This window comes from Macaca nemestrina, chromosome 5, assembly GCF_043159975.1.
Source record: "Macaca nemestrina isolate mMacNem1 chromosome 5, mMacNem.hap1, whole genome shotgun sequence".
Lineage (NCBI taxonomy): Eukaryota > Metazoa > Chordata > Mammalia > Primates > Cercopithecidae > Macaca > Macaca nemestrina.
Window position 1 is genome coordinate 120,886,097 of NC_092129.1, and position 23,844 is coordinate 120,909,940.

At 32.8% G+C, this 23,844-nt stretch overlaps 1 protein-coding gene across 1 annotated transcript in view; it reads left to right on the plus strand.

The window, feature by feature from the left end:
* LOC105479558 (protein eyes shut homolog) overlaps positions 1-23,844 on the plus strand; it is a 325,034-nt gene that overhangs the window by 210,987 nt on the left and 90,203 nt on the right. The window contains exon 3 of the mRNA XM_071096120.1: positions 19,106-19,219. Coding sequence (XP_070952221.1) covers positions 19,106-19,219 — 114 coding nt within the window. The remainder of the gene's footprint in view (positions 1-19,105; positions 19,220-23,844) is intronic.

A 23,844-nucleotide genomic window follows, 5' to 3' on the forward strand; every position in this document is an offset into this window, starting at 1 on the left:
AATATTAGGGAAGCCCAAATTCTTCTATTCTTTAGGTGTCTCTTTACTCTTCCTAGTAGTTAATTATGTTTTCTTGTTAATAATTGTGTATATTAAATTTTTCTTGTTCAAATTACTAACATAATTCCTGTCTCCTATCTGTACTCCAACTGATACACCCATTGATTTCTGGCTTTGACAATATTTTATACTTTCTAAAGCACACTTACTGTATTTCTTCACATCTTATTTCTAAAGCCAGAGAGCCAATAATTAATGGTGTGTTTGTCTATTTTGTGATGAATTGAGCAATCTGTGACATCTCAGATTTAATTATTATTTTTTTATCCTTTACTGTTTGTGTTAGACTCCAATCTTCAGGGACTAAGGCAGAATAATCATTTAATTATGTCCAGCTATTCAGAAAGAATATCCTGTTCTTGGTTGTAGACCTATGTATTTTAAGCTTGATTTTAAAAATGACCCGCTGTGGGACTTTGGGTTAGTTTGGAAATGGACATTTCCAATGAAATTCTCCACACACATGTCTCTTTGTCCCTTTGGGGATATAATTAACTTCCTCTCTTTCTCATTATCTACTTCCCTTCCTTTCTTTAGTTTGATCCAACAGACACAGATTATTAAGATTAGTCTAATGGAAGTAGATATCTTAATTCTTGAAAGTATATTGCCATTTTCCTCCTAACAAGGCCATTTTCCTAAGCTGATTAAAAGTAGAATTAGTAAATAGACCATGACCTTTCTCTCCTCTGTCTTTTCAGGAATAATAATTCTTTATGCTAAATATTACATATCACATTTAAATGACCAGTCTCATTTGATATTGTTAAGCAGATATTTTATAGCCCATCTCCCAATTATATGCACAGTATATCATTAATATCTTCACAATGCAATATGTAACTATTTGTGAATTAATTACTTTCACTGCAGTGAGATTAGTGCATGATTAGCAAATGTCTACTAAGAAAGGAACTGATTTGAAAGCAGAAAATCTAACCAATTTAGATAGCTTCCCTGATGAATTCAAGCTTGAATTAATTTGTATTCAGTCTTTTGAATGTGTTGTAATTTTGACTAAAAACTGAGACAAGATTATTTCTATAAATCTAATATCTTCTTTCTGAAGCACTCTGTGATATAAAGTCTACTGTACCATGAAATAGGTCTGTTGTACTTTTTCTTTCAACTCTGATAGCATGCCTAATAAACTCCTTCATTATACAAAAATGTATTCATTTATGAGACTGAGCATTATAGGAAAATGGGTTTCCATATTGTTATCTCATAGACTATTAGGAAATCTGCAAGTGTATAATTGCCAAGAGTAATCTTGTTATTACCAATTGTACATGACCTAGAAATAGGTTCAAAATTGTTAAAGATACAATCAAAGATAATTTTTACATAACTTGCAGCTTTAAGAAATTTACATAATTTCACTGGCTTCATCTTATCAATTCCAGTAACAATATACATGTTTGGACAGTGGCAAGTGGTAATATTTAATAAATTGAGAATATTTTATTAACCATTTACTAATATGAGGAATCTCTGTGGGATCCAGAATGAAAAGGCTTGGCCAAGCTCCTATTCTGTGGCTTTGAAAATGCCATGCCCATCAACAAGCAATAATGTCGCTAGCCTCTTTATTTTTATAGTTGTCATTGAACTAATTAAACAGATGTCTGAACAAAAATTAAGATAATCAATATGCTTATTTTGCAGTAGTGCCATTCAGTTGTAGATATTTGTAAATAATGTAGAGACCCAATGAAATTTACACTCATTGAATAGGTTCTAATAACAATGACCATAGGAAAAAAATAAGGTAGTAAGTGTAGGGATTGAAAACAAATACAGGTGACATATTCTTCTGTGTATTGTCAAACATATTAGTTTACAAGACCAATTGCCAGTTATAAAAGGTTCCTAGGCATGTGTGGCAATAGTGTAAAGAAGAATTACTTTACACTATTAATGTGTAATATAGTATATTATACTATATATACTATATATATATACTGTATACTATATAATATACTATATGATATACTATATATAGTATATTAGTATATAGCAAAATATATTAGTATATAGCTGTATTAGTATATGGCAAAGCATTATTATATAGTTTAGTGTAAAGTATTAGTGCATAGCTTTGTGTAAAATTCTTCCATCCAACAAAGTATTACATTTATTAATAATAAAGTACAGGAGGATATAGATTAGTGTAAAATCCAAATGAGTATATCCAGTCCATAGAGCAGAGTACTTAGACTATTGGCTACTACCACTACCAGTGAGGAAGGCAAGAGACAGTGATTTACTATTCTGCCAACTTTGAGAGATTAACTGTACTGTAAGCTAACAACTTTGAGCCAGTGGCTATTTCTCACCATTTAGATAACTGTTTGTGCCTTTTTTGGGAAGGAAAAAAAATGGAGTAACAGAAGGTCAAGAGTTTTAAGGCAAAATTACTCTGAATGAAAACTAAGCACGAAAGAGAAAAGACATTTCCTTTAACTTTAGATTTCTACCTCATTTAATGGCATCATTGGTGAAAGTATTGAATTTCTCCCAAATTACTTGGATCAGACACCTTTTGGCCATTATTTTGACCTGGGTTGTAAGTGAAAGAGCTACTGCTCTGACTTGATTTGAAATTATGGGACATTTCCCCCACCCTATTTTTCTGACGGTACTCTATGCTTCAGTTCCCCCACTGTAATAGTACTTAGCGCCTAACTTTTTCCTTTCTACTCAAGAAGAAATCTCATATAACATGCTATACGGTGAGATTTTTTGTTTAGAATACATGTAGTTTATAATATATTCCACAAACCAAAATATATATAAAAAGGAATTTGATGGTGATCAAATTCAGTAGGATACACAATAGCTTCCACCTCTACATTAATAATAACCAGATTTAATAATGACATTAATATTTAAGATTGAAAGACATTTACATATAATTTCAGAAAATTGTAAAATATGTAAATTAAGTTCTTATAATTCTATTATTTCTTTTTTTTATATATTAACAGATGGTTGCATTTCTATGTAATTTTTGTTTACTAATAACAGACTCTGACTTCCAAGAATACATTAATTCATTTAAAATATTTAATGTGGTCCAACTTTGTACTGCAAACTATTTTGTTAATAGTGAAACCGTTAAGGATGGAAGAGAAGGTACTTGCTATTGTGTGCTAATTTTCTAGTGAGAGGAAAACCAAGCAAAAATAAGAAATGTACACACCCATACACGTATACATGCATGTCTATGTGTGTAGTAAGTTTTATAAAGCAAAGTAAAAGACAGTGATGTGAGAGGAGTGATTGGATAGTAAAGATAATCCTCTTTAAGCAGTTTCCATTTACACCAAAAACTGGATAAGAATGAGTTATCCTCCAGAGAAGACTTTCCAGTGATAGAAGTCTGTTAGGGCAAGACTCTCAGGTAAAAATGTGTTTCATGAGATAATCTAAAGAAGTTCAGTGGAAAATAAGTGAGCAAGAAAGGATTATTATGTGTTCTAAACTCAAAGGTTTTCAGGGCCTTATCATATAAGGTAAGGAGTTTGGAGTACTGCCATTAACTTTTTTACTGGATTTGTATTTCTTAATTATATTACATTTTTAAAAATTACTCTGGATGTATTGCAGACTGCGTTAGAGTAAGAGGGAAAGCAGAAAAACAGTTAAACAACTCTTGTTCTCATTGGGGATGGGAATAATTATAACAGACTAAGATTTTGGTAATAGAGATGGAGGTAAATAGATAGGTTTGGGACATTTTTAGGCATAAAGTTGCCAAGATTTACTAATAATTCAGCGAGGGTGAGGAACAATAAAGAATAACTCTTGGGTTTTGTAATTTATCCTGGTTAACAAGGAAGACGGAAGGTAGACCTGCTTAGAGTGTTTTGTTTGCCCATGTTGGACTTGAGATGCCTTGTATATATCCAAGTGGTGTTAACAACTGATATTTAATTAGGCATTGAAGTCAGGAGTTCCCGGGGCTGGAGAAATTTTGATTTGGGAGTGTGTCATGTAGAGGTCATGATATGGTTGATGTTTATGTAAATTAATTGATGGTTTCAATTACATGAATAGGTAGAAAAATATAATTTCAAATGAAAGAATGAATAAACAAAAATAAGGATGACATCCAACGGACAGGAGAAAACAGGAAGCAAATTCAGGATTTAGGACAAACCACAAAAAAGAAAGAGTAAGAAGAAATAGAAAACCCAGAGTAAAGAAAGCATAGAATGTTTGAGATACTATGCATGAAACACAACTCTAAGTATCTGGATTGCTCTTTGGTCAATGGATTATTCCTACATGATGGTTCCTATGAGGAGAAAACGAGTGATTTAGCCCAGATGGTGCAAGCAATTGAAGAATATGATGGAAGTAAATATCATTAAGTAACAGATTAAAATCCAGTTAAACAATTAAAAGGAAAACTAATTTAAATGTGTGTGTTTGTGTGTGTGTGTGTGTGTGTGTGTGTGAGGCAGAATTGAAACATAGACCTAGAAATATATGAGGAAGAAAAAATATGCTTATTTGGAAATTAACACATGAAACTTATTTTAAAATAAAGTGTCTAATATGTCAATGTATGTTCATCAATTGTCACAAATGTCTCCAGTCTGGTGGAGGATGTTGATAATGGGAGAGACTACATATGTGTGGAGTGAGTATATGGGAAATCTCTGCACCCTCTGCTTAATATTGCTGTGAACCTAAAACTGCTCTAAAAATTAAAGTATTTTAAAATAATAAGACATAGAATGCTTTATTATTTGTCTACCCAGAAACTTTTGAAAAGGATACATGAATGCTATTTTATTTAATGTGTTCAAACTACTTATGCTTAATAATTTGTCAAACAAGTGGAAATTTTACTACAGCTCACTGAATCAAATTGAAATCTCATTTAAATTCAGTCTACATTTTGGCAATAAAAGCTCTAAAATTATATACATGTACACCTTAAATGTGGCCTATTGTTGCCAAATCATGTGGAACACACTCTGAAATTGAAAAGAGTCAGTCACAAAATCTGTTTCTGGCAATCTTTATGACATTTATTATATCATTTGGAATTTTATTATTTTGTTAATGATTTGTCTTAAACAGGGTTGAAAATTATTACCTGTCCTTTACAGATACAATATCATTGCCATTTTTCTGCATTTAGTCTGTCAATTTTTCATTCATTTAACAAATGTTTTTTGAACACTAATATCAGTAGCTATTCTAAGAGCTATGGATACTAGAATATATTTTCATAAGCATACATTTTAAAGAAATTACATATATATGTATGTATATACATACTGTGTATGTATATTTATATATGCAACTGACCACAGAAGAAGTTGTAAACACTAGAAAAGTGTTGTGCTAATCTGTACCCGGAAAGAATAGGCCAAGGGTACCTGAGATGATCCAGGTTTTAAAAGGAAACCAAGTATTCCCAGGCAAAATCTCAGGCATTTAAAAATTCATTGTGGTTACTTGGGTAAGACGGTGAACAAGAAACGGGGAAGGATAAGAGAGAGAAACCAAGAAGGAAGGCTAGGTACAGACCGTGATGTTACCGTAGACTATGCTGTGAGTTTTTTACATTATCCTCTAAGTTCGTATTTCTCTTGCTAGAGCACTATACATTAGGGGATGAATTTAAAGCTTCATGAAAGTCACAACAGTGATTGTAGCATCATCTTGGACAATCAAATTTCCCTATGGGTGTATACGTATTGTGCTATAGAATGTGTTATATATTAATGAGGACAAACTATGGTGTAAAATTCAATATTTGCATGAATTTTAAAATTAAATGTCAAATTAAAAAAAAAAAAGCCTTCCTTGTATCTTGTCGAACCCTATTGATGTCTAAGATCATAAATTCTCTATCCTCATTAATTAGGACTGCTTTAATAGATTAGCTTGGGAAATATGGATGAGGGGTGGAAAGAAATTGAAGGCTGAAATTGTTAGGCATTTCATCAGATTTGTCTTTTAGAAATATAAACTCGTAGTGGTGTGACATTCGGGTTCATAAGGGGAAGCTGGGATCAGAAGACACAGAGACATATTTAAAAATAGTAACCTAGAGAGAGATAGGGTGATTGATTCCACTGTGTGCAGAAATGTGACCCATGTTTCTCAGACTTCACCAGAAATTTAGAATAGTGTCACATTAATCATATAAATTAATATTTCATTATTTCTTTCCACCTTCCACTCTTCGGGAATTTGAGGACTGTAGGAATCTTCACAAAGCGTATTTGTCACAAGACAAATAGGTTTCCCTCAGTGGGACTAGACTTTAGACAGGTTTCTTCCGGAGCTGCTTTTCTTCTTACCTCTTTACAGGATCCAAATGATCTAACCACAGAAGTCCCTCCCTTCATTTTCTTAGAGAATTTACTTCATAACCCAATAATTATAAATTATTTCTTTGCCTCTTTGGGGTATAAATATCTTTAAAAGCCTCTTGTTCATTTAAGAACCCAAGACTATCTTTCTCAAGGACCTGGGAGCTATCCCTTTGAAGTGTAATCATCGAGGAAGATAGCATCTGTATCTCCCAGTCTCTGTAGGGGGATAATACTACATCCTAACTTGAAGATTGTAAAACAAATCTAATTTTCTTTTTGTTAAGGCTAAATAGCAAATGCATGTGACCTATGAGCTCTCTCACTCCAGCTCTTAAAAACTCTCTCACCCATTGTTACAATGGAGTCAAGCTCAGACTGACTTTTGGCTTCTCTCCTTCACTGCAATAGCCTTGAATAAAATCTTTCTTGGTTGTTTAACTTTCTTTCTGGCTAAACTTTTGCTTTAACAATAGGGTTCTCAATTTCCACAAAATTAAATTATCTCATCTTGAATATTTGTTTAAACTCAATTGTTTACTGCAGTATGAAGTTTTAATTTTATAGTAAATGTAGCACCGTAGCTCTCCTAGTATTTTGTTAGGCAGTATAATCTATTTTTTCCAGGCAATATTTATTAAAATTTAAACTTCAAAAGACCCCACAACACCTTGTAGGGAGAATCTGAGTCTACCTATTCCTCAAATATCACATGATCCATTTCTAAATGTGAAGAAGAAAAAGGTATACAGAATTTTTTTTCCTGTTTAAATTTTGGTGTGCATAAGAAACAGATTATATTGATGGACACCTTAATAAATAACTCTATAGGCCAGGTGCAGTGGCACATGCCTGTAATCCCAGCACCTTGGGAGGCCAAGGCAGGTGGATCACGAGGTCAGGAGATCGAGACCATCCTGGCTAACACGGTGAAATCCTGTTTCTACTAAAGATACAAAATCAATTATCTTAGCGTGGTGGTAGGTGCCTGTAGTCCCAGCTACTTGGGAGGCTGAGGCAGGAGAATGGCGTGAACCTGGGAGGCGAAGCTTGCAGTGAGCTAAGATTGAGCCACTGCACTCCAGCCTGGGTAACAGAGCGAGATTCCATCTCAATAAATAAATAAATAGCTCTATTTTGAAATTCATCTTGTGTTATCTGCAAGGATGTTCAGAAAAGTTACCCATATCATCTATAAGAAGATCCTCTAATGACATTTCCTTCTGCCCATAATGTCAAGAGCAATTGTTCTTCCTCCTGAGTTAATAACGTGTTGTTACATAATGAACACCGAAAATTATATAACTGGCCAGGTTTTCTTCTGTAATGCTTGCTAAAAATATTGAGGCCACAATATTGGCCCAACTAAAGTCATAGGTTTTTAAGGTATGGCATTTTTAGCCTATTTATTTATTTATTTATTTATTTATTTTTTTTTTTTTTTTTTAGTTCATTTTACAAACCCCCTACGTTTTTTTTTTTTTTTTCTTTTAGTCTCTAGCTTCGACTTCGACATAAAGTTCTTGTGTTCTACTTCATCTGTTTTCAAATTGTCTTCAGGACAAGGCCTAGCCTTCATACACAGATGGGAGGGTAGATAGCTGAATAGATAGCCAGTTGGTTTGGTGTAATCAAAGGAAGTCTCCAGAATTGGTTTGCTCTGGAACTCTTTTCTCAGCTCTTTGAGGTGATGCTTGGTAAAACTCCTTCACTTAGATTTGATCGGCCCAAGATCCTTAGCAGGAGACATCATAACAGGTCGCATGTTGACAGCAAGATAAAGCCAGAACAGGAGATGAGGGGAAAGTTACATGCCACTTTTTACCAAAAGAATTATTCTATGTATATGAATAACCAGATATATATGAAATGATTCTATGGAGTGAGAGATCCTATTAAAATGAAGTATAAACAACAAGACATCCAACAGCTGATTGCTTAGAAAGTCGATCATGTACCAGATTAGATACATAGCAAGTTGTATAACTTCTATTCATTTAAATCACATACCTTTAAATGAAGATAATAGCACCCCCTCATAAAATTATGGGAATTAGAGAAGTGAGCAGATGTAAAGTTACAATAAACATAGTGTAATTGTGACTCAGCTGATTTGACACAGAAATACATAAACAATACACTAAAACAGGCAAGTTTAGAGGAACAAAGTTTTTCTCTGAAAATCCTCGGTATCTAAAATAATAGCAAAAGAGATGCACAGGAACAATACAATATTTTTCATAGTTTAAGAAACAATGTTTTTTTCATAAGATGGAAATCATGCCCTGTTCTGGCATGTAAGCTACTGTATTCATAACTGAGTTGCATAGAAATGCCACCCTTCAGGCTCTCCAATAGTTAGGTGATGTGTGTGTGTGTGTGTGTGTGTGTGTGTGTGTGTGTGTGTGTGTATAATTTGTTAGATATTGATAGGAATATTTCACAATCATCAGCTTTTGAATTTTCTTAAGGGAGCTTATTTTTCTACATTTATTTCTCTTGTTAAATCAATATTTTTGCTGCCATATGATTCATTATTTTCATAGACTATCAGTATTATGGAAAAAAACCCTTTTTCAAGTAGAGGAACTGATAACAAATTAACCCAAAAATCTAGTGAAATGAATTTGTTAGAATTGAATATAAAACCTGTTTGGTATAACTGAATAGTTTCATGAAATGTTATAAGAATCAAATATAGTAAATAAATCACAGCTTTACATACAGCATGATTTTAAAAAAACTGATTTTTTAAAATGAGACTTAAATGTAACTTTAACTTCTTTGTGTTTTTTATTATAAAATTGAAAATCAGAAATCCTAGTTTACTTAATGATACTCAGAGAACTAGTCATGTTCATGAACTTCAAACTAACCTATGTATATTTGTCCATTTAAATTCAAGTGTTTCATGACAAGTGAAATATTTTCATAAGAAATTATTGAAACCATTGCAATATTTTAAAAAGTTAGAAAAAACATGTTATGTATTGCACATGGTAAATAAAAATCAAGAGAATTTCCAATAAAAAGCAATGGATTCCCAGATGAATTCATTTTGGATTTAAGTCTGCTAAAAGAGACAAAGTTTAAATACTGCCTTATTTTATTTTTTCTGTATTCCTTTGACTTGCTCATACATCTATTTTTTAAATTTGAGATATAATTACATATTTTATTCATTGGATTTCTATTATGAAAGATAAATCTTTTGTTCACTAATTACACAATCTACTTCTCCAACTTTCTGTCAGTAGTTTTTTTTTTTTTTTTTTCCCCCCTTTTTTGACATAGTCTCATTCTGTTGCCAAGGCTGGAGTGCAGTTGCAGGATCTTGGCTCACTGCAACTTCCACCTCCAGTGTTTAAGCAATTTTCTTGTCTCAGCCTCCTGAGTAGCTGGGATTATAGGTACCCATCACCATTCCTGGCTATGTTGGGGTTTCACTCCTGGCTATGTTGGGGCTGGTCTCGAACTCCTGACCTCAAGTGATCTGCTGCCTAAGTCTCCCAAAGTCCTGGGTTAACAGGCATAAGCCACCATGCCCAGCCTCTATTATTAACTTTAATTCTTTTAATTATTTTTGTAAAATTATTTTCATTCTTATGTTGGCTACATGAACTTAAATAATACATTAAGATTACATGTTTTAATTGAATCCAATCTATCTGGACTTTTATTAAAATTAAGAGAATTGGTGCCCTTACTGTTCTATCTACCTCTCTCCCTATTAACTTTTTCCACCTAATAAATTATATCACCTATATTTTGTGTTTACATTGCCATTATTTGGCTATGTTACACTCAAATATATTAAGTATAATGAAGACTTCTGTGCTGTTTAAATGTTGAGTTTAAAAATTGAAATCAGTAATAAATGTGTACAATATTATGTATATATTAATATTTGCTGCCAAAGTGAAACTAGAATATATTATTTGTAATACAAGTCCATTTGAAGGACAACATTTCTTAGCTTTGAGACAAAATAATTTCTTTTATTATACCCTGAATAGATTGTTCAAATCAAGTCTTAATTTAGTTTGGTTTGTATTTGGACCAGGGCCGCCTTTAAATATTTTAAAACTTTCTCATTGAATTCTTGATTAATTATTAATTAGTAAGGATCTAATTTTAATCTTTAATAATTAAATTGTTTATTAATGTAGCTCTAAATTAACAAACATACTACAGTTTCATACTCATTTTGTATGTGTGATGGATCCATCCACAAAACCCTTCTTGAAAAGAGAATTTTTTTCAGTGTTCCCTGATTTTAGTTTCTAAGTTGGACAATCAGTGTCTCAGCTATTATACAATACCTCATCACCGAATTCCTCAATTAAATGAATAGTTTCTATTGTACTTCTCTTTTATTTATCTCCCTGATCTTTCTGGTATATATCGTAAAGTAACTTCTTAAGAATATATGAGAAATTTTGTTATTATTACTTTCATTACTCTGTGTGATTTTTTGTTTTTCTCTAAAAGTATTTAAATTTTTATTCCTATCTTCTATTAATATGGTAATGAAACTAGGTTTAAGTCTTTTTCTTAACCACATGTTAACATCCTATCTAACAACTCATGTCCCATATAAGCTGTGGTAAGATTATCATTTACTTGATAAGTTTCTTTTACCCATTTCTTCCAGTTCCTTTGAATGATGGACCTCTTGACGTGTTCTTGTACATGATTTCATTTCTCTCACGAATTTTCTTTTGGTGTGATTTTGCAATACATTATTGGAAGTTTTTCTCACTCTACTTCTTTATTCTTATAATGGATTTTATTTCCACAACGTTACTGCTAATGCTTATGTGCCTTTTTATTCTTTGAAGATTTCCCTTTACCTATAATATCATTCTTGTTTTGTAGATGTGATATTTGTCTATATTTCTTTCAGGAAAATTATTATAATTTTTTTTTTAAATTATTATTATTATACTTTAAGTTGTAGGGTACATGTGCATAACGTGCAGGTTTGTTACATATGTATACTTGTGCCTTGTTGGTGTGCTGCACCCATCAACTCGTCATTTACATCAGGTATAACTCCCAATGCAATCCCTCCCCCCTCCCCCCTCCCCCCTCCCCCCTCCCCATGATAGGCCCCGGTGTGTGATGTTCCCCTTCCTGAGTCCAAGTGATCTCATTGTTCAGTTCCCACCTATGAGTGAGAACATGCGGTGTTTGGTTTTCTGTTCTTGTGATAGTTTGCTAAGAATGATGGTTTCCAGCTGCATCCATGTCCCTACAAAGGACACAAACTCATCCTTTTTGATGGCTGCATAGTATTCCATGGTGTATATGTGCCACATTTTCTTAATCCAATCTGTCACCGATGGACATTTGGGTTGATTCCAAGTCTTTGCTATTGTGAATAGTGCCACAATAAACATACGTGTGCATGTGTCTTTATAGCAGCATAATTTATAATCCTTTGGGTATATACCCAGTAATGGGATGGCTGGGTCATATGGTACATCTAGTTCTAGATCCTTGAGGAATCGCCATACTGTTTTCCATAATGGTTGAACTAAAGAGCTTCTGCACAGCAAAAGAAACTACCATCAGAGTGAACAGGCAACCTACAGAATGGGAGAAAATTTTTGCAATCTACTCATCTGACAAAGGGCTAATATCCAGAACCTACAAAGAACTCAAACAAGTTTACAAGAAAAAAACAAACAACCCCATCAAAAAGTGGGCAAAGGATATGAACAGACATTTCTCAAAAGAAGACATTCATACAGCCAACAGACACATGAAAAAATGCTCATCATCACTGGCCATCAGAGAAATGCAAATCAAAACCACAATGAGATACCATCTCACACCAGTTAGAATGGCGATCATTAAAAAGTCAGGAAACAACAGGTGCTGGAGAGGATGTGGAGAAATAGGAACACTTTTACACTGTTGGTGGGATTGTAAACTAGTTCAACCATTATGGAAAACAGTATAATTTTTGAAACTTCTTTATTGCCCATTGAATTTCACTAAGAATTAAAAAGGGTACTTGATCTGTTTCTAGGGCTCAATCATGAAGATCACTCTATTTCTGATGCAACCTTAGCTTTGTTTATGTTTCTCCTCTTAATCTCTATCATCTTCCATCAAACTGAAATTTGTGACATATCCAGTTGCTCTAGATGCCCTCTCTCTACCAATCTTTTTGCTCTTAAATATTAAGTCTTTTTTAAATTACTTACTCATTCTTTATAGGATTTTTCAGAGAGCAGAAAGATAAATATTTAGGAAATAAAATAGTAAACTACTATGTAATGAATATGTATAAAACTAATATACATGTGTACACATGTATATGGATTGAAAAATTTCATTGAAAATATTTTGAAGTTTGTTGTAAAATATATAACACCCAAACATATAAAATATATATTTATAAATACATAAAAATTTATATTTTGGATTTCCATTCAGGTATTGGTATATGTAGAAAATACACAACATATTTTTAATTATTCTAGGATTTAGTAGTTTTATTATCTTTAATAGAATAGAAAAACAACAACTCTTTCCAAAAAATTAACTGATTACATTGATACGTAGCAATCATTATTTATCTGAATGACGTTTATTTGCATGGCATAAACATGTTCTTAATGTAATTGTTTCATTTGCCTCATTTCCCTTAAATAAGACTTATGCCCTTTTACTGTGCTAAAATATCTTAAAGTAAGTTACAGATATGATTCCTTATAAAGAAGATAAAGAAAAACATGACAATGAAACACAAAAATGATAAATTCATTTGCATATAAATAATCTTCCTCTGCAAATAAAATTTGCTGGTACATGTTCTAATTAATAATAGACATTCATCTCTAAATTTTCAGACAGGGAACAAATAATGTAAAATTAATCCTAAATTTTTAGCCTGAAGAGTTATCAGTAAATTATTGTCAAATATATGAATTATAATACACTGAAAATAATATTTTAATTGGAGAAAAATTTAGTTTTATGAGATGTTCAACTTGAGGTAAGCAGATGACAAGTTTTAAAATGACACTAGGATTTGAGTAAAAAGTCAGGATCTGAGCTATAGATGTAGAGTTCTTTCTTACATCAGTACAAGAAACCCTGAATGCAAAAGGAGAAAAATTGGATAAATAGTTAAAGCTTGGTAAAATCGAAGATGATATTTGCACAAAAACAGAACAATGTATTAATTTACAAGTGGGAACCTAAATTATGATTATAATCTGTTCTGATTAATGCAAAATGGTTAATAATTTGTCAATAAAGTGAACTTTTCTGGGATTGTTTCCCATTCCGGTTGCTGACAGTAGGTTATAGATATCACATGTAATTTCCATGGAATGATCTTCAAATTTACTGATTCTTTCTTCTGGAATTTTATATCTGCTACTGAGCTCAGTTAGAAAACTTTTCAGCCGGGAGCAGTAGCTCATGCCTGTAATCCCAGCACTTTGAGAGGCCGAGGTAGGCCGATCAACTGAGGTCAGGAGTTCAAGAGCAGCCTGGCCAACATGGTGAAACCCCATTTCTACTAAAACTACAAAAATTAGCTGGGCATGGTGGTGGGCACCTGTAGTTCCAGCTATTTGAGAGGCTGAGGTAGAAGAATCACTTGAACCCGGTAGGCAGAGGTTGCAGTGAGCCAAGGTCCTGCCACTGCACTCCAGCCTGGGTGACAGAGCAAGGCTCCATCTGGAAAAAAAAACAACCACCTTTTATTTCACCTATCTTGATTTTCTAGTATGAAATTTCCTTTTTATTATCTATTAAATAATAAATACTTTATAGTTTCTTTACTTTTTATTGTGATTTCATATTTGTTGTGACATCATCATATTTTAATTAAATCTTTAGTTATAGTTTCCTTTAATTCCTTTAACATATTCGTAATTGCTGATTTCAAATTTTGTCTGCTAAAAATAACATTGGGGCCTACTCCAATCACAAGGCAAAGCATTTGCCAGACTGGTTAAAAAAAGCAAGATCTAACTGTGTGCTTATATTTGAAGACTCAAATAGGTTAAAAGTAACGTGATCTTTAAACAATATACCGTGTGACCAGTAAACATAAGAGAGTTGTGGGGAGTGGAGGGGGGGAGCTTATTAATACCAGACAAAATCAATGTTAAGTATTTTTTAGCAACAAAGAGTAAAAATTTCATGATGATCAAAGAATCAATTAGTCAGAAAGCTATAACAATAATAAATGTATACATATCTATCAGCAAAACACAAAAATACATGAAGCAAAACCCATCAATATTCAAAGGAGACATACAGAATTTAGCAATTATAGTTGGAGATTTCAATAACTTTATTACAATCATTAATATAACAACTGGATGAAAAATCAGTGAGTATATGGAAGAGTTGTACATAAGCCAACTTGCCTAACTGGCAGTTACAGAAAACTCAATAGCCAAATATGTATTCCTTCTAACTGTACACAGAGCATTCTCCATGTGGACAAAATGTTGTATGTAAAACAAAACTGCAACTGAATTAATTATAAATCAATACCTGAAAGATGTGGGAAATATGCCAATACTTAAAAAACACACTTATAAATAACCCATTGGTCACAGAAGATATCACAAGACATATTAGAAATTTTTTTTTGTGCCGGGCGCCGTGGCTCACGCCTGTAATCCCAGCACTTTGGGAGGCCAAGGCAAGCGGATCACGAGGTCAGGAGATCGAGACCATCCTGGCTAACACGGTGAAACCCCGTTTCCACTAAAAATACAAAAAAAACTAGCCAGGCGAGGTGGCGGGCACCTGTAGTCCCAGCTTCTCGGGAGCCTGAGGCAGGAGAATGGCGTAAACCCGGGAGGCGGAGCTTGCAGTGAGCCGGGATCGCGCCACTGGTCTCCAGCCTGGGCGACAGAGCGAGCCTCCATCTCAAAAAAAAAAAAAAAAAAGAAAAGAAAATTTATTTTGTGAGATAATTGTGAATATATCAAAATGTATATTGAGTTAAAGAGGTGCTTAGATAGAAATGTTTAGCTTTTGATGCTTAAATATGAAATAAATACCTGTTTAATAATCTATGTTTATAACTTAAGAAGCTCAAAAAATAAAATCAATTTATATCAAAAGTTAAAAGGGAAACTAAGACCAGGTTCAGAAATCAATAAAATAGAAAACAAAAAATAGTAGTTGGATCTTTGAAAACAACAACAAACTTAGCTAGAATAAGAGAAGAGAGCAAGAGGGCAAGCATTATCAAAAACAGGAATCAAAAAGGAAACATCTCACAACACTACAGAAATGTTAATAATGTCATAAGAAAATATTATAATCAATTTTATACCAACAAATTAGATTGCTTAGAAGGAATATAAAAATTCTTTCTAAGACACAAGTTACAGAAACTTAAGAACAGATAGAAAAACAACAAACACAACAAGAAAAGAGACTGAATTACAATAAATACGAACCAAAAAGGCAAGGACTCAGATGGTTAGGCTGGTGCGTGTGATCAAATATATAAAGAGAAAATAATATCAACCATAAACAAACTCTGCAGAAAAAGAGAAATAACTCTTTCCAAGTAATTCTATGAGACCAATTTTACCTAGAAAGCAAAGCCAGGCAAAGAAATCCCAAGAAAACATAAAAATATTTCTGACTTCAGAAGTTGGTGGCTATAACCCTCTCTGTTACTGAAAATAGAAGAAAATAAATATAGGTTAACAAAAATGATGTAACTTTAAAATATATATTCAATATATGTGAAAACTCTTTATAAAAAATTTACCTGATTGCTTCACCTCTAAAATTAAAATATGTAATAACAATGGCAAAAATAAATTGTAATATATACCAGTAATAGAGTTATTCATTGTGGTTGCTCAAAATGCACTCAGGCAGATTTAATTAGAAAAGGATTTAATTTACAGTTTATTAAAAGATTATTACCTGTAGAACCTGTAGAAGTCTCTAGAATTAGATTTGGAAAACTGACATAAAAGGGCCCAGGCCAGCACACTGGGACACAGCAAATATGATATGACACTATCAGTGGGGGAGCAATGCCACCAACACTAGATAACACTATTGCAGAGCAGTCACTGAGACCCTTGAAAATTGGTTATGATGTCCCTGGCATTCCCACCTGTAGGGAAAAGAGCTATTTTCCATCTCTGCTTCTTTGTGTCACCAGCATCCTTTCAAATTCCACAGTAGGTCCATCAGATAAACCAGCTTTTGCCTGCATACCCACATGTAGGGGTACCTGAGCCTGGGAAAGAAAATAATTTGTACTTTTACCTCTCATATTGAGAGGTGGTCTCTAACTTTCATCAAAAAGTCACTAAGTAGATAATTCTCTACATTTAAAAGGAAGTTCAGATGATGAGTAACACAAATAAATAAAAGCTAAATTCTACTACATGTTCTTTCCTTAAGCAGTTTTGCTGAAAATGTATCATTGTGTTTTTCTAAAAGAGTATCTAAAATAACTTGTGAATATGTGAATTAATTTTGTTCACATTTATTTGATGAAACAGGAGCTGAGAGGTTTTTTGTTCACGAATAGTAGATAATACCCAAATGTGTATAATACTCAGCTTTTGAATGAAAAGATATCAAAGAAAGTAAATTTGGTTAACTCTACACAGTATTAAATAGAATGCTTCAATTTTATGGAAATAATAGAAATTTGAATTTTCTTTGGTTACGTGAGGTGAGAGTAAGCCACAGTTTTTGCATCCAGAACAAAAATAAAATAAACCAAACAAAAATAAAAATAAAGAATAAATACCTACTTCATAGCATTAGGCAATGCATTGACTTTTTGCAGCCAAGTTGAATATCTTACATATACTATATCTTACATATACTTACATAAACAATCTTGGACTTAGTTGTATGTCGCATCAGCGACATATTTATAATGAATCCTTTGTTTTAAGTGAGAACTGTGAGATTCAGGTGGATGAATTCCTAAGTGATCACTTAAATTGTGGTATTTGTGTTGTACACAAATTGTAGTACTTGTGTTGACCTTCATGGTGCCTTTAGCTGACGGCGTCAAAATGGATTTCAAGTAAAGCAGGCTTGCTGATCAAAACTATGATAACTGAATGTTAACTTGAGATCGAAGTTATTCTTTAGTTTTAGAAAGTACAATTTGTCTCATGCGTATGCATATTAATTATTTTTCAGTGGAATAATACATAATTTATGCTTGGATTCTAACTACATTTTTATATTGTCACAAAGATTGAAATATTTAGTATACAATGCATGTTTTTACTTTTGTAAAGGCTTATATATTGTGTCATCATTTTTTTCAAAAAGTTGACTAGTTAAAAAAAACAAATGAATATATTTAAGATTTCAAAAGTATTCATTGACTCACATAATTCTTTTAATATTCACTTTTTTAGCTTAACTTGATGTTCTTGTGTCAGCTTTTCACTAAATATTTCATTTTGTCAGTGATAATAGTGATGTTTTCTACTTAGTCTAGTATGTTGATTCCTATTAAATTTGATGTATGTTTTCTTCTTTCTAAATTCATGTTACTGTTATAGAGATTTTTTTAAAGAAGGAATGTTTTCATTCATATAACTTGCTAATAATTTGCATGGTGTCAATGTCAATTTTCTATTATTGTTATAAATTGGTAAGAAAATTAGCTGTCATAAGTCATAAAAATCAATTCAGTATCAGTTGAGGCTATGATTTTCAACTGTTGGGAAATTTACAGGCAATCTAAGTGAATGGAAAATATGAATTGGACAACAGTTTAAAGAAAATGCTAAGACTATATAATTAAGGGATATTTATTTATTTATTTTTCCATGTAGGCTTACATTCTAAAATTACTAGAAAAAAATGTAATTCATCACCCTGGAACCCTAATATTTACAAAGCTCATGAGTAGATTCAAATGAATCTACCCATTACCCATGGCTTTCTTGGGTAAATAGCATTCAATAACTGCGCCTTGTAAAGATTTAGGGCCGGGCGCAGTGGCCCATGCCTATAATCCCAGCACTTTGGGAGGCCAAGTCGGGTGGATCTCCTGAAGTCAGGGGTCTGAGACCAGCCTGACCAATACAGTGAAACTCTGTCTCTACAAAAAATACAAAAATTAGTTGGGCATGGTGGTGTTTGCCTATAATTCCAGTTCTTTAGGAGGCTGAGACAGGATAATTTCTTGAACCTGGGAGGCAGAGGTTGCAGTGAGCTGAGATAGTGCCACTGCACTACAGCCTGGGCAACAGAGCGAGATTCCGTCTCCCCTGCCAAAAAAAAAAAAAAAAAAGAAAAGAAAAAAAAATCAGCCCTCGGGGACATACATCAGGATGTTATTGTTTCATCAATATTTTCTTTTCGTTCCTTTTTTATTTCCTTTTGCCTAACATTGGATCTGCACTCCAATGACTTGAAATATCTATACCATCTCTAGACTCCTCAGCAAAAGAAAATTAGTTCACTTCTTAAGAGACTTTGCATGCCTACAAACTCAGAATAGTTTAGTGTGCATTTAGTAATTCTAAGAGAAGTTACTGCAGTTTGTAGCAAGGTGAAATAAATGGGTTCTGATAGTAATATATGTGACATTCTTATCTAATAAATTTAGTTTCAGATAAGTGAATGAAAGGCTTGTACAAATTTAAAAATTACTTGATACATGCCTACCTTGTTAACACCTAACGTATTTTTTTTACTATTTTCCAAAGGTACAAGATGTGAAATAGATCTAGATGAGTGTGCCTTACATCCCTGCAAAAGTGGAGCCACCTGCATTGACCAACCTGGTAATTACTTCTGCCAATGTGGGCCTCCATTTAAAGGTAATGAACACCGAGGGAGAAGGAAGAGCAAACATAATTAACTTTAAAAATCACTTCTGTCTCTTGTCTGAACTCATTTCGTCTTCCGACAACATTATTAGTCCTTCATTTTCTTAAAGTCAGCTTCTAAAGTGGTCAACCAATTATTCCTTAGGCAGAAACTACAGTGAAATTAGTTTTATTTGCATACACACTAAAATAGTTGAGTTTCTTATTTTTCTATTTGAAAGGTCACCAATGAAACCAAAAGATACAATTTAAAAAGTAAGGAATATATTACCAGCCTATCATGTTATATTTGAAATATTCTTCCATATTATTTAATTTCTCATGAAATTGTCAGGTTTTCTTTTTTTCTTTCTAAACTAATCATCTGTTTAATTTTTCAGTGTTCAGCTTTGATGATAATTCTTTAGCTTCAGTTCAGGAATTGTATTTTTTCTCAATACACTAAACAAATCCTTGCTTTGCCTTATAAATATGTTCATATATTATTGCAACTAGTATATAGAAACTAATTAATTGAGTACTTCCTTGAACTTTGGTATCTCTTTCTAAGCTAAGAAATTTGAAAGTGTTCAACTAAGTAAAATTAATTTAGATATTTTAATGTTATACCTATTTACCTTGGAAAGTATCTTATAATTACTTATGAAAAGTGTAAGATTGTATGCCCTACTTCAAATATTTTGCATCTATTTAAACACACTAAGTTATAGCTTTCTTACTATTAAATGAAAGTAAGAATATACCTAGCTCATTTAGTTGAATGTGATTTAAATGAGAAATGTTATATAAATACCACAATGTCTGCCAGAAATTAAAAATAATTGTTTACTTATACTTTCCAATAATGTTCTAAGATATATGTAATATTTATATAATGGACAATATTTTATCATGTTTGGGTAGGTGGGATATCAATACATACTTATTTAATCATGCATCTTTAAACATTCGCAGGGAATGGCCTAAATAATCTCAGTAAAAATATTAGGTTTCATTTTTTATTTTTTGAGGGAGGATCTCACTTGGTCACCCAGGCTGGGGTGCAGTGGTGCTATCATAGCTCACTGCAACCTCTGCATCCAGGGCTTAAGTGATCCTCCCCTCAGCTCCCGAGTTGAGAGGACTACAGGTGCATGCCATCATATTAGGGTAGTTTTTGTATTTTTGTAGAGATGGGGTTTCACCATGTTGCCCAGGCTGGTAGACGTCATTTTAAAAATAACAGTTTTTCTAATGCCCAGATTTTTGTTTCTCATACGTTCTTCAATTAAACAAAAATCAAATCTCCTTAGAGATCTGGCTAATTTTAGGATTAAGGCATGGAATATAGCTTGAATAATATTGTAATGCTAAAAAATATGAAAGTAATTAAACACAAAAGTATGAGATTAAGTCAATGGAAGGAGCTCCCAATGATCAAAGTTAGAATGATTTGAGCACCAAAATAAAGGAGTATTGATCGGTACCCAAAATATAAATATGTAAGAGTCCATATTAATGGAAATATATGATTGATTAAATAAATGAGAAATAATAGACACATCTTTTTGTACTATAGTACCAAATAACTTATTTGGTACTTGAACGTAAGGAGGTGGAACAAAACTCCCCATCTCTTAAATTTGGACAGCAGATAGTGACTGGCTTTCAAAGAGTATGGCACGTAAACAGGGGGTCGTGGAGGGAAGAGCAGCTTTACAATGGAGAAATCTGACAATTGCTACCTCAGCCACGTGTTCAAGGTTAACATCAACATTCGCAGTCATGTTAATAACCTAAATTTTTGATATGAAGTGATCAGAATGACACTTTTTGACTCTTACCTTCCTTTCAAAAGTGCATTTTCCAAGTCCAGTCATCAAAAAATTACCAGACAAATCCCAATTGACAGACATTCTAAAAAATAACTTGACTAGAATTTCTCAAATCTGTTAAGGTCATCAAAAGCAAGAAAAGTCTGAGAAACTTTAAAAACTAAGAAGAAGCCTAAGGAAATATTACTTCTAAAAGTAATATGGTATCCTGGAAGAGATCTTGGAACAGAAAAAAAGACATTAGCTTAAAACTAAGGGAATAAAAATAAAGTACAGATGTTAGTTAATAACATCAATATTGGTTCATTTGTTCTGACAAATGTACCATAGTAGCATAGGATATTAATACAGGGGAAAGTTGTTATAGAGTATACAGAACCTCTCTGTACTACCCTTGCAACTATTCTGTAAATCTAAAGCTAGTCTAAAATAAAAGTTTAATTAAAAAATAAACAATTGCAAATAATTTCTGATTCAAAATATTTTACATTAGGCTGGACATAGTGGCTCATACCTGTAGCCCCCTCACATTGAGAGGTTGAGGCAAAAGGATTGCTTAAAGCCGGAAGTTCTAGACCAGTCTGGCGAAAAAGCAAATTCCTGTCTCTAAAAAATAAAAAGGAACGGGCGTGGTGTGGCTCACGCCTGTAATCCCAGCGCTTTTGGGAGGCGGAGGTGGGCAGATCACCAGGTCAGGAGATCGAGATCATCCTGACTAACACAGTGAAACCCCATCTCTACTAAAAAATACAAAAAAAAAAAAAAAAAAAGAAAAAAAAAAATTAGCCGGGCAAGGTGGCGGGCGCCTGTAGTCCCAGCTACTCTCGGGAGGGTGAGGCAGGAGAATAGCGAGAACCCGGGAGGCGGAGCTTGCAGTGAGCCAAGATAGCGCCACTGCACTCCAGCCTGGGTGACAACGAGACTCCGTCTCAAAAATAAATACATAAACTAACAAATGAAAAATAAATAAATAATAAAATATTAAAAAAAAAAAAAAAAAAAAGGAAAAATGAGCCAGTTGTGGTGGCATGCTTGTGGTCCCAGCTACTCAGGAGGCTGAAGCAGGAGGATTGGTTGAGCCCATAAGTTTGAGGCTTCTGTGAACTATTATTGTGCCGCTGTACCCCAGCCTGGGCGACAAAGTGAGACCCCATCTATAAAATAAACAAATAAAAAACAGTAACAAAAGAAAACCTAAAACCAAAACCAAAATATTTTCCATTAAAACAAAACAGAATTTGTAAAGCATGAATAGAAATGTTAGGTAATCATGATTATTTTAACCTTCATATACCAAATACTAAATATTTTAATCTATGAATTATAATGAAAAGGATTCTTCAGTTAATGGTAGTGCCTTAGCTTTATGTGGTACACTAACATGTTCAATGGAACTATACATAAATAAAACAAAAAAGCAAAAACACGGTTAAACTATTTTAAAATGCATGTGCTTAATAATGTATAATATTTTTCTAGTAATCACATCACATAAATGTAGCTACCCTATCCTAGAGATAAATATATTCTAATTCAGTTTATATTCTTATACATCTTTCAGCTGGAAACATGCCTTGTATATCAAAAGCTGGATACGTGTTTATCTTTTTATTTTGCTCCTAGGCATAGGCTTAATTATCTTTTATTTAGATGAGACAATGTGAATGAATTCTAACCAACAGAAAATCAATAGTAGTTTTTATCTTGCAATGTGGTTCATAAAAATATCTTACAGTTTTTAACTTTTTCATTTCTTCTACATTCTTGATGGAAGGGAGTTGCCTGAAAAACTAGAGAAAAGCCAGAAGATGGAAGGTCCCTAATTCTTACATAAAAAGATATTCATGGACCAGGAATACCCCTATTATACTGAGAGATAAGAAAACAAATTAATTTATGAGTTATTATTGTGCTAAACCACTAAGGTTAAGGTACTTGGTTCTTTACAGCAACCAGCATTGTTAAGAATTACTCTTTGAATGCTAGTAGCAAAGACTTTCCTTGAATACCTCACTAGAATTGATTTTTATATTGTTATAAATAAATAAAATTTTTGAAAAAAGTGTATAATCCATTTATGAATTCAACTTCTATGCAAAAAGCACAAATAATTTCCTTTTGTAAAACTTAGTACCTCTTTGTTTTCTGTTTAAATTTGCTGTGAGCCTGTTGGTGATTTCATAGTCTTTTTCCCAAAGAAAGAAAAATAATGCACATAAACAATGTACCTCCAGGATGACACATTAAAATCAAAAGATTAAGTTGGTAAATTTTTAGTTGATTCAGTAATTTGATAAGTATACTTGTTTGGAATTCAATAGATACAGGTTAGCAAAATATGTCCTGTGGGAGAATATCCAGGCCTTTACCTGTTTTGTGCCTCTCAGAAACACCACTATACTCATTAATTTATGTATGGTGGATTCCTGCTTCAGCCGTAGATACAGAGTATATGTTCTCTTTGCTTGTAAATCCTAAATTATTTACTATCTGGTCCTCTATAGAAAACATTTGCTGACCGCTGGTGTAGAAAATGCTCAAACAATAACCTATTTTTTAAGCTAATTGTGGCGTTTGTTGATAGAGTCCAAGTTTTATCTATTAGATGTTTATTTGCACAAACATATGTTTTGATAAAATGACGTCTATCATCTTCTTTTTTATATAAGAAATAGGTGACTCTGCCCCATTGTACTAGGTTAAATTCATAACTGTTTTCATTTTGTGTAAAATTTGTAGCATAATAATATATAATTTTATGAGTTTATGCATTTATGAATTTGAAAATATAAAGAATATATA